The sequence below is a fragment of the Microtus pennsylvanicus genome, chromosome 2, assembly GCF_037038515.1.
Source record: "Microtus pennsylvanicus isolate mMicPen1 chromosome 2, mMicPen1.hap1, whole genome shotgun sequence".
In the NCBI taxonomy this organism is placed as follows: Eukaryota; Metazoa; Chordata; class Mammalia; order Rodentia; family Cricetidae; genus Microtus; species Microtus pennsylvanicus.
In genome coordinates this window covers 37823778-37836361 of record NC_134580.1, presented here as the reverse complement: position 1 = coordinate 37836361, position 12584 = coordinate 37823778, and the positions used below count along the sequence as shown (strand labels likewise).

The following is a 12584-nucleotide window of genomic DNA, read 5'->3' as shown; positions in this document are numbered from 1 at the left end:
ATTTTTTGCATATTATTCTGGGGCGTGTGTGTGTGTGTGTGTGTGTGTGTGTGTGTGTGTGTGTGTGTGTGTCTGAAGTGTCTAAGATGGGAGCTCTTGATAAATGTGTGAGTGCACCACTGTGTGTATGGAATTCAGAGAAAAACCTTGGGTGTGGGTCCTGGCCTTTGACCTTGTTTGAGACAGACTGGCTCTTGTGGTTGGTCCCAGCTGCTTACTTCAACTAGCTGGCCCACAGCTGCTGGGGATTCTTCTGCCTCAGCTTCCTGTCTCTGGGGATTGCAGATGGATGCTTCTGCACCTAGCTTTACCTGGCTTTTGGGGCTCACAGTCAGGTCTCCAGCCCTTCAGATGCTAGCTTCCTTTACACCATCAATTCAAGCAGATGCTTGGAACTCTTGGTAGGTTAGTTCTGAAGTCCTGGTCTTGTCATTAGGTTAGCACTCTCTTAACTTGAAGAGTTGTGCTGTCTGTCGTGTTGAGTAATTTTAGATTCTATCCCAGACATTATGAATGTCCATTCTGGCAAGGCTCAGCTCTGTTACAATTCTCTGAACTACACTGATGTCTTGTTAGTAGCTAATTAGCCAGATTCTATTCAGACTGTAATTAATAAGAATTGAACTCTTTTTTTTTTTAAAGCTTGACTTTGCATCTAAAGCCAGAGTATATGGTAACAGGCAGCCTGAGATCTTCGCAGGTCTTCTGTTCTAACCCTTTCGGGGCTTCTTCTTTCAGAATGTGCCTGTTTTCTGTTGCTTTCCAGGGCTCACAATAGTCGACTTTGATTTTTTGTTCAGACGTGGACAGTTTATAGTTGACGCCTGTAGGTTTCACACTGTGACTAGCTTTACTCTTTACAGAGTTCGGCAGATACATTTTTATATAAATAGAAAGTGTGGACGTTACTAAGCAAAAATGGCACATAGGATGGATAGGATGATAAGCAGACACAGCAACTCCTTTTAATAATATTTGGGTACATGATAATAACTTTGAAATTGATACTTTGTTATATATGAGTTCCTGTGTAGAGTAATACATAAATATAGTATCTTAAAATTAATATTCCTTTTCAGTATCAACTTTGAGATAGGAAGATACGTAATTTCTGTGAATAACAGATTTAGGCATAGTGCATTTGTTTAGAGTGTCTGTGGCAGGCTGGGTGCCTCCCATCAGAGTCTCCTAGCCACCCTCTGCAAGCAGCTTTGTGTGAATGTGTGTAGAGCTGCTAGTGTCAGTTAGCTCTCAACTAGAGGAGAGTAGAAGACTGCCCCTCGCAGTAGCTGTGGGGACAGTGCAGTTCCTTATGGAGTTGATACTGGCTGCAGGCTTTGAGCTTCTGCAGCAAGAGAGAACTGTTGGGTGTGGAATTCTAGTTTATAAAGAGCCTTAAACTTAATGAGTTATTTTCTCCTGGCACTGGTTTTGTGACTGACATTTGAGGGTCTTTCCTGAACTGAATTTGTTATGGGAAAACTATCGCGATTCAGTTACTGTCTCAAACTCACTTGAGTGGGAAATACAGATGATTAGAGGACAGGAGGGTCATTTGGGCACATTTATAGAGTATTGCTTTGAGGAAGGTCATCTCTTGCAGAGGTCATCCGTGCCAGGATCACAAATAAGCCATGCTGACATTTGGTGTTTCCTCCAGCTGCTGAGCATGGATGTAGATAAGATGCATTGGAAATTACAAGTCATTTATTTCATTTGGTCATAAATATTATTTCCACAAGATACGCAGATTTGAATAGAAGACATGAAGGAATTGGTTAAGGGTAATAGTATAGGGTCTACTGAAGCTAGAGGGACTGTATACTTTTCTAGACTAGAGTGGCTTGAGCTCTCTTAGAGGATGTGGGCTTCTGTTTCAGGAAGCATGGCCAAGCAATCTCGTGTTGAAGGGGATGCATTAAGACAGGTCTTAATGTTTACTGACTTCTTCCTTTTTTTTTCTCCCTTGGAGTGGATTACAGGCAGTTTCAGATCCAGCTCTTCAGTAGTTTACCCCATGGAAGTTGTTGGTCTAGTGTGTGTATGTGGTGAATATATAACGCATGAATACATTAAAGGTTGTGATTTTCAGAGGCAGCTTCTTCCCCAGAGGATTTATGTGAAACTCTTGTTTTAGGTGTAAAACTGACAGTGACAGTTTCCCTGTAGAAATAAGATGGTATCATTTGTAGTTAATGATCTCTATTACTCTGTCTGGGGGTTAGTTTATTTGTGGGGAACAGCGCAGTTTTTATGAATATGTTTTGGGACCTGATGATGAGCCCCAGCTTGAGCAGGCCCCCTGTGGTCCTTCACGCCCCACTCATACAGTGTGGTTCCTGAAAATGCGTGGGAATACAGTGCTACCTATGATCACATGCAGTGAATTGGCCCTCACTTTAAACACTCATTTCTCTGTTGTAACATGAAAAATCCTGACTTCTAACATTTTGATACATGCATTGGTATCACCTTGCTATACAGTTGATCACACAAACTAATTCCTCCTGGTTATCCAAAACTTGTTATCAGCATTGCCCCTGCTTTGCCCTCCCCTTCCTACCCACTTTCTGTACTCAACCTCTTTTAGAGACCACACAGGTCATGGGGTTTGTGTCTCTGTAGCTGGTGTATTTTATTTAGCATAAATCTCTTTCTAGTAGTCTATGTTGTCACAGTGATGTGATTTTTTTTTTATTGTGTCACCATGTTCCATTCTGTATATATCTCACTTTTTAAATTCTGTATTCCCTGATGGGCATTTTGGTGGTTTCTGTCCTTGGCAGTTGTGGCTAAAGCAGTGAAGTTGGGACCACAGGCCTCTCATTAAGATGCTGATGGGATCAGCATCTGCATTAGAATTTGCAGTGCTCTGATGGAATACCCGCTCCACAGGGCTGTAGGGAGTGAGGATTGGAGCCACAGCTGCAAAGGTTCCATCCATCCTGGCGGGCTGGGGTGACAGAGCAGAGAAGCTCCCACTGTGGGACCCAGAAGCAGACACACAGGTGGAGATGGAGAGAGGAGAAGCAGCATATCTGCATCACATGACTCCCTTTTTCACACTGTAATGTCTACCATAAACAAAATCCTGAATGTTCACGCAAACAAGTAATACGTATAACTGCACTGCTGTTAAAAGGTGCATGAAGTATGTATGCTCAGAAGCCTGTTTGCAGAGTGGGAAGAAGAGTTGGCGTTAGGAGCTAGTGTGACTTTGTCTTGTATGCTGCTCTTGTGTCCATCAGCCCCGAGCCTGTCGCTTGCTCTCTAAATGTCCTGCCATACACCTGTTGGCTCTTCCATTTGGATGCAGTGTAGACAGACTTGATGGCCGAAACTGAGCCTGTAGGTGCTCGTGACTGTTTTGGATCTTTTCCTCTTGTTTTGTTTTCTTTATTACAGTAAACAAGTACTGCAGTTTATTTAAGAGTCTATCCCCAGTCTATTTAAGAGGATGTAGTTTTTGCCTGCTTGCTACCCCTTCATTAGCCGCCACCCTATTTTCTACTCCCTTCATCTTCCCTTCTCTCAGTCTTGTCTCACTTGTGGATGCTGCCCTCCCTCACCCACACCGGAGTAAGAGCCTCTTATCCACATCCACTTCTTGCCTTTGACTTTAAATCCTCCGGTTAATCCCCTGCTTTCTAACCTAGTATGATCTTTGATTTTCTGAATTAATGTTTTCCAGCTATCTTACATACATCTTCCACTGGCAAATTCAACTGTGATTGAATGGTGATGAGAAGTATGTAAGCTAGGAGTCTCTAAGTGTGTGTCACCTGCATGTCAGTCACTGCCCACATCTTTGCCTCCTTGCTCATAGAATCTGAAGAAATTACTTGTAATCCCCATTGATTTTTTTTTTCTGAAAGATTTGGTAATGTCTGAGTACACTGGGTTCTCTACCATTTGCGAATCCCATGTTAAAAGCAACACTCGATGGAACAGTGGTGTACTTTACCACAAATAATAGTTATATTTGCTAGGAAAAGTAAGACATTGAAATAATAGCATTTATTGGCAGCTTAAATATGTTGCAATAATCTCAGCAGCAAAGAAAGTTGACATAAACTGTTGAGCAGCACCATTAGATTTGAGGGGCAAAGAAGCTTTAATTTCATAAGTATTTACTGAGAAGCTATTATGCAGGAAAGATAGAAAATCGAAGTAGATTTTGCATAGTCTAAGAGAATTTATAATGTTAACGGTAGAAAGCAGTCATCCCATTAAATAATAGAGGCTGAAGGCTGAATTAAATGTCAGAGAGGTGGTGGCCAGAATCTGAAGGAGTGATGGAGGTGACTTGGAGAGTTCCAGGTGCAGTGGGAATGTCATGAGAACACTTTCCTAAGCTGAAATTATCTCTGCATCCAGGATATTCTGCTGAGTCCCACACCCATTTTCTTCATTGATTTTTTTTTTCAACCAGTGGTAGCACAGCAGTGGTATTTTAAAGATGTAAATGTGCATTTTTATAAACCTTCATACATGGGAGGTATAGGGGCCTGGGCACGCCTGAAGTGATGTGCTGAAGGTGCTGATGGTGGCCCTCTGTGTGAAATACCCCCATCTGTGGGCCTGCTTCACCTGCTTCTTAGTCTATTGCTTTCTCAAATTAGTTTTTAATGGGTACTTTATATTATATTCAAACACCCAAAAATTACCCGAAGCCTCTTTTTGAACATAATGCAGCTTCATCTCTAGAGAATATGTTAACATTGTTTGATCTGTACCTCAATTGTTTTATATTGTCCTGGGATATATATTCTTTTTAAGAATTTTAAATGCACATTAAAATTTTATAACGTCCTTGAGTAGAAGACACTCTTGGTCTGTTAGCACTTATAGTCCAGAAATTTGGGTCCTGCCATCTGTCCCTGTGGTGTATTCTATGCTTGATTGTATTTAAGGCCCCAGTAGTTACTGATAGAACTTGAGTATTAATTTGGGTTTGTATTTTCCACTCAATTTTGTATGTATGAAACTGCCCAGTGACAGTGAGCTCACAAGCTGGTCCCTGTTGTCAGCATCAGTTCACCAAGCAGTCCCATTTCTGTGACTGTGTGACCCTAAGCTCTTTATTCCAGTGCCCATTCCTCATGCTAACTTTAGACTCTGTACAGTGATGTGTACTGATGTTGCAGAATGACAGAGGGATTGTTGAAGAAGAGGCAGGGCTTGAGGTTACTGAAGGCAAACACAGAGCTGACAGATGCCAGGACAAGTGTCTGTAGGGGACCAGGTGAACATTGCTGAGGATGTGTACAAAATGAACATGGTGAGAAGGATGCGTGTTTGGATGGTCTGCTGAGGGGTAGATGGCTCCTCCTGTGTTCCCCTAGCACAGACATATCATTACTGTGTGCCTGTAAGTATTTTTGAGTCTTTTTAAAAAATTTTTAATGTATGAGTGCTGTGCATGGGCATCAGGTCCTATTATAGATGGTTGTAAGCCACCATGTGGGTGCTGGGAATTGAACTCAGGACCTCCAGAAGAGCAGCCAGTGCTCTTACCTCTCTAGCACTTTAAGTTTTTTTAAAAATTAAATTTTTATTGTGTGTGTGTGTATGAACACATGTATGAGCAGTTGTGAAATCCAGAAGAGAAACATATGTGAGCAATTGTGGAGTCTAGAAGAAAACTTTTGAAACTCTGTTCATCTCTTCTATGTAGATGTAGAAGATTGAAAGATTGATTACAGGTGGAGAAAAATATGACTTTCTTAACATAAATGACAAAAGGCAGATACTAAGGTATTCTCCTCTTTCATGATCTTGCATCCATCTTTGGTCTGGTGTATTCAGGTTTGAGTTTTCTGGTATGGTTTCAATATGTCCGTGTGTGCGTGACTTCTGGTTATGTTTGGTAAGTTATAGGTAGTAATGCCTTACTTGTGTGAATACTATAGCTATCGGTCTGCACGGTGGTTTGGTTTGCTCTGCACAGAAGATAGTTGTTGCTGCCATAGCAAGATGCAAAGTAACTCTCTGAGCATGTGCATCCACAGTGGAGTCACTCAAGGCAAGGCACAGCCTGGAGGAGCTCAGAGCTAGCAGAAGGACTCAACATTGGAAGCACACTTATGGTTTTTACATTTTTGTTTGTTTTGTGCTGTCAGTGATGAGATCCAAGAACTTTTGCATTCTAAGCAAGTGCTCTACCTCTGAGCATCAGCCCCAGGGACAGGACCTGTGTGTTCTGAAGTACTTTTTTTTCTTCTTGTCCAAAGGGTGTTCTTACAGCTTTACTGATTTAGATGTGCCTTTCCCAACATAACAACAAAAGATGGCAGGTGCTCATGTTTCTGATCCTAAGGTTATTACTTTTATTGCTTCCCCCTTCCCCCACACACTTTGTTCACTTTAGGGTTAGATTGTTTCTGGCACTGCATGGAGGGTTAGGAAAGGGCCTTGGGGTGGAGATTTCAGAGCTGAATAAAGTATGTTCTCCAGTACCAAGAATCCAAGGAAATGTTTTCAAACAGTTTAGTTTATATAGCAAGAAATGCAGTTAGACTTGACATAGAAAGTAATTGTTTCTTGTTACTGTAACCCTACCCAACTGTTACCCATGGTTGGTGTGGTCATGGACCCTAGAGGAAGACCTGCTGCTGCTGCTTTCCTAAATAAGCCAGTATAACTTTCTAACTGCATCCTAAATACTTATCCGTACACCCATACACATACGTGGCTCTCACCCTTCAACTAGGAAGCTTTTTGCAGTACATGGGGGCCTCTACAGAGATCCACAACTGGTCAAGATGGAGGGAGTAAATGACCTGAGAGCCCAGCTTCAGCAGGCACATCGATAATGCAGCTTCTCTTCTTAATGCTCAGGGATCATGAAGGAAGATGGGGTGGACCAGGACTTATCTGTGAGGCAGTGTTTCAGAGACATGACAGGGAAGCTGCACACTTGGAATAGTAACAAAGAATGGCTGTATAAACAAGAATTGAAAAGTGACAGTGCCCGTTAACTTGTTATCCTGCATTGGGGAAATCCCACAAGGTTCCACCCCCAGATGAAGAATTAAATAACAGGCTATCAGTGGCTTAGCTCTCAACACAGTCTTCACACGTACATATGAGCAGTTTCAAATGGACTCAGCAGATTGTGTGCACACACGTGTGTATGGAGGGATGGTGGATGTAACAGTAAGTGGAGTTCATGGATTTGAAATGGGTGAGTGAGGAATTGTGAAAATCAAAAAAATTCAAAGGGGAAAACCTTGTTTATTAATTGGACATTCTAAAAAGGAAATAAAAAAAATCAACATTTGGCCCTTTTGAAGAATGCAACTCTATTTCTTGTATAAAGGGCCAAATGAGGAAAAATAATAGAAACTTGGAGGTCCAACTCAAGTGATCCACTGTCTAAACTTGGAGGTCCAGCTCAGGGGTTCACTGTCCAAACAGTAGAAACATGTAAGAAGATGATGCAGAGTGGATGGCAAGAACAGGCAGACACAAATGGGTCAGGAGGCTGATACCCTGTCATGTGATTCCTTTGAAAGTTTAAACTATATAAAATATACTTAAATTTCAAAAGTAAGGAATAATTCCATGTGAAGATGAAACTGAATTTTGAAGACCCATAAAATTAAAAATGAGTATGAAAAATGCCATTTCAACTTTAGAAGTTTTCTGATTTCAAGGAAGTCACTTGAACTGCCATAGTTAGATGAGCTGCTGAGTGTTGTTCCTCCCATAAGACAGCAACAGCCATGGCATAGATCACTAAGACAGTAGTCAGTGTCCTGAGTGTGGTCTCAGAATTCTTACCAAAGAGAAATGGTGAGCTGCTTGAGTTTCTGGTTTGCAACACAAATATTTGCAATTTGTCTCAATTATGGAAAATCTTTAGAAACTTACTGCACATTTCTCATTAGCACGCCTTTGTTCAAGGTGTTTCTTGTATGTATGTTATTTACTAAGTATGTTAGAATGATTGATTCTCACCAAACCACCCAGTACTCAGATGACCCTGGAAGAGTGAGTGGCTCCTTTCCTCTTGTCCTTTGCACAACAGTCTAAGCCTGTGTGCAGTAACTAACTTTCTTCTTCCCTGCTTGTCTAAGAAACCATAGCTTTCTGATTCCATGATTCCTGAGTTCTCACAGCTGCTTACTCTGGGAGAGACTTACTCTGTTGTGACTCCTCTGTCAGTCACTGAGAACTCACCTGGATTAGTCCATCCATTGGGTGAACAAACTCTTAAGTGCTGACAAACCCGGGAACCCATGGGTCCCCTTCCAGGACTGTTTTTCTCACCTGGATGTTCATCCTAACCCTGGTTGTGGTTGATAAGAAATTCGTAATTACTGCTGTCACTGAAATGGCTAGTTCAAAAGGTTCTTTTTAAACTTTACATCTTTGGTATCACTTTATGTGGTTTGTGGAAAACATGACAGTATGATTTATGTAGCAGGAAGATAATGCTTGTTAGTGATAAGTGGTGTTTGGCAGTGTTTCCCAATGTTCAAGGCTGGTAAACTACTTTAAGACTTGAATGTTACAAATATGGACGGTTTGTTTTTCCTAGTTCAACTTTGTGGGGAAGCTTTTGGGTCCGCGTGGCAATTCTCTGAAGCGCTTACAAGAAGAAACGCTGACAAAAATGTCCATCCTTGGAAAAGGTTCCATGAGAGACAAGGCAAAGGTAATATTGATCATAGACGATGGAGACCTTATTGGTCATGTACTATTGTTTGTCATGTCTGTCTGTCACCTGCCATGTTAATGTTAATGCCTAGCGTCTAAGAGTTAAGTAGACGCTCAAATGGAATTATGGAAAAATGTTGTATCCTAATATAAGAAATCTGCCTTTATTCCATGTTGTCCTTAGGAAGTATGAAAGATGATAGTATTTTCTTTGCTGTACCTGTAATAAAACTGAGGCTCGGTAACTTAGGCCAGTCTCTGGATTACCCAGAAGAATCAGTAACATTGTTAGGTTAACACAGTGAAGCCTTGAGGCTCTGAGAGCAGCACTAATGGACATGGAAAACATGTCTATCAGACTCATACCAAGTTTAAGATAGAGGTTCCAGGACCCCAAAAAGTTTAGGGTAGAATGCATCAGTGTGAAGCTAACCTAGTGGGCCTGTTAACATCACACCTCAGCAGGTGTGGGAAGAAGCGGGGACGGCAGCTCTCACCCAGTTATGCTTGTGTATGCAGTCACGGTCATAGTTTGTGCCTGGTTGTCCATGCAGTAAATGCGATCCTCACACCACCAGCTTGCTATCAAAGTCTAGTGATCCTTTCAGAATATGCTGTCTAATAAGGCTGCGGTGTTCTCTGCTGCTGGCACATTTGGCACCTTAGAATGCCAGTAACCAGTCATCCTCAAGAAAGAGGAATCTGTGTTGTGATAACGAATAACCCCAGCCCTGTCACTCTGGTGACTTTGTGTATTACCTGAGCAGCACTGAGCTGTCTGGAGAAGGGAGCACCAAGACATCTGCCCCTGTAGTTCCTCCTGATGCCTGTCACTGAGCGTCTGCCCTGCATTTGCTGTACAGGTACCCTGTTCACAAGCTCAGACCTCTGTCCCAGAGCATGTCCCACCCGCTCGGCAGTTCTCCTGTTTCCGTCTCTGACCTCATGGATCCGTCACCTAACATGTTGGTGGTTCTGCATTTTGCTGATCAATCTGTCAAGCCACAGAGTAACTAGAGGAGGAGAATATATTGTACATTTTCTGCTCCACCCACCCCCTGTAGGTGGGATAGAACGAACCAGAAGTCTTTGTCCTTTGATCCATGTCCTACTGTGCATGGTGGCTCTTAGGGGAGCAGTGCTAGAGTCAGGTCTGCTAATTCTCAATCTCTTCAGAGGCTTTTTTTCTTATTACATCACATCCTCATCCCATCCCTCTAGAAAAATGTTCTAGATCCTGAGAAGACAAGGGATGTGACTATCATCATATACCTATACCCCATTTGTCTAGACTCAGGGAGCAAGCAGGAGTGTGAGCATAGGCTGGGAGGTAACAAGAGGGAGAAATAACCTTGACAAGTATGTTCACCTTGCAAGGAGCTGCCTCCATGGTTCAGGCAAAAGGATGCTAACTAGATAGACATCTTGGGTGAGAAAGACACAGTTTTGTTTTGGCATCTGGGTATTTAATTGGAATCTTTGTTCAAATGCTCCCAATACAGTTCTCAGGTTTTACTGGTATCCAGCTATCAACCTGAATCCCATAGAGACTGAACTGTGTATCTTTGTGTTGGATGTAGTGCCCTTTTTTGGCTACGTGCATTAAAACCTCCATGGGCACTTCTGGCTCATCTGTGTTAGCTTGCAGCTTGCTGTCACTGTAGCAAACACTTGAAATAACCAGCTTACAAAAGAGGAAGGGCTTATTCTTGCTCCAGTTTTGGGGTACCACTGTATGATGGGTTGGGGATCTATAGCAAGACTGCATATCATGTGTGGAGTGTAGGCCAGCAAAAACACCCACTTACAGTCAGGAAGCATGAGAGAGGATGGGATTAGTACCTGCTGTTTCTCCCAAGGCACACTTCAGTGATGTGAAGAATTGGCCCCAAGACACCTCTCCCAGTCACCTTTCTGGAGACATGGACTTGTGAGGGACACCCAGGATCCAAACCATAGCAAGCTCTATGCTGTATTTACCATCTCAAAGCTTCCTCTTCACCCTAGCAGCTTTCTCTTCCTCCTCCTCCTTGCCATGCTTGATCCTCCACCATGTGGTCCATCAGTTAAACCCTCACAAACATTTCACCAAAAGCAACCGCAGCTGATAGTTTAAGTACCAGGTTTCCCTTTAGGTGTGCACCATCAGTATCCCATTTGCTGGCCTGGAGCCAGCTCTCCCTGCTGGAATGCTTGGCTATTGATTGCACTTGATCTTTTTAGTACTTTAACTTTAGCCTGCATAAATTCTCAGTTAATCATGCTTGTTTCTGAGGAGCTAGCCCTTACTTAGTTTTAAAACTCTCACTTGAAAAAATATCACATTAAGTTCTACTATAGCAAATTGAACAAAAACTCATTACGTTCATTTATTTGCCTCACCGCTGAAGCTACAGTCAGGCTGACACCTGCCAGTGGCTGCCCTCCTGTAACTGCAGTGGTGCTGTGCTCTGTTGGGCCTTCATTGGTGTCAGTCACATCACCTGTGTCATAGGTGTGTCCCGCTGTAGATAGCACGCTGGATGCTATCCTGAGGAGTGTGACGTCAGCAGGCCCATGAGGTGACAGTGTGCTAGTGCTGCCCCATGTTAAAATCCTTCCTGAGAAGATAAAGGCACCTGCCGAACATCATGCAGTCAAGTCTGCGTCCTTCCGCAAGCAGCACACTTCGCTTCATTATGAAGCCATGGGACAACTTTTTGGAACTCACTCTGGATTGCACAGTGATTAGTCACACAGCATCCTTCACAATCCAGTTGAATTTGGGGATAAAAATGAAAGCACAATCCAGCATTTCATAATCATCAGGCAAGATGGGCACACAGGGTCTGCTCTCTGGCAGTCGCCTTCTAATGAGGGAAAACCAGGAAGAATGAAGTGAGGTTGAAACATTTTTGAATGTTTTGAATTGTGGTAGAGCTTGTTGTTAGCCCCATTATACAACGAGCATCAATAGTGCAGAAGTGAGCTGGGCACTTAGCCAAGTAGAACAGAGGTGTGTACGTAGCTAGGGTAAATAATGGGGCAGGCAGGAGCAGACAGGAGTCAGCAGGTGGCAAGGGCAGGTGATTCCCTAGGTGCAACATCAGACAGGGAGACTATCCCAGCAGGGTAGGCTGCCTGTCCAGGGTTCCTGAGAACCTGGGAAACATAGGCTTAAATGTGTAGTTTAAAACCATCTTGGGGTGCTAATTGTTGCGGAGTCTTCCATGACAAGCATGTGTCAAATGTGTTTTGGGCAATTTTTGCTTTGCTTTGTTTTTCCTATTTCAACATGTCACATTTTAAATGGGATTTTCTTTAGGAGGAAGAGCTGAGGAAAAGTGGAGAAGCGAAATACTTCCACCTCAATGACGACTTGCACGTGCTCATCGAAGTGTTCGCTCCCCCAGCGGAAGCTTATGCCCGAATGGGACACGCCTTGGAGGAGATCAAGAAGTTCCTCATCCCTGTCAGTACTTTCCACTGCTCATTGACTTGTATCTTAAGGTTGTGTCTTTCCCCAAAGCCCCGATGATCTGGGTCCTAGTTGTTACTGATGTAACCGTCCCTCTTAAGAACTTCCTATGTGTCCTGTATTGTGGACCTCACGGTGCTTCTTTTTAAAACAGTGGAATTTTAGACAAATTAAATATTGCTATCAAGCTTATAAGACTAAAATATTAGAAGAACAGAATCATTAATTCAGATTTTGGGACTCCAAGGTAAGTTTTTATGTGATCCTGAAAATACCACATAAATTCCATGCTGTCCCTTAGTCATTAATGTCCTTCATATGCCTAGTCTGTGAGTGGTATGGGACATGCAGACTTAAATAAAAGCAGTCCCTAGGAATTTGTCATTTAGGGGAAAATAGAAACCTTAGTGGATGGTTGAGTATAGCATGCAGACATGCCTGTGGTGATGCTCAGAGCACAAGG

General features: G+C 42.7%; 1 protein-coding gene across 4 annotated transcripts in view; it reads left to right on the top strand.

The window, feature by feature from the left end:
• The window catches only part of Khdrbs3 (KH RNA binding domain containing, signal transduction associated 3), a 138932-nt gene that overhangs the window by 56611 nt on the left and 69737 nt on the right, over nt 1-12584 (top strand). For all 4 annotated transcript variants that reach the window (XR_012909630.1, XM_075960876.1, XM_075960874.1 and 1 more), the window contains exons 3-4: nt 8546-8662; nt 11969-12115. Coding sequence is in view for 3 of the 4 variants with exons in the window: in XM_075960876.1 (XP_075816991.1) it covers nt 8546-8662; nt 11969-12115 (264 nt within the window). In the remaining variant the exon portion in view is untranslated. The remainder of the gene's footprint in view (nt 1-8545; nt 8663-11968; nt 12116-12584) is intronic.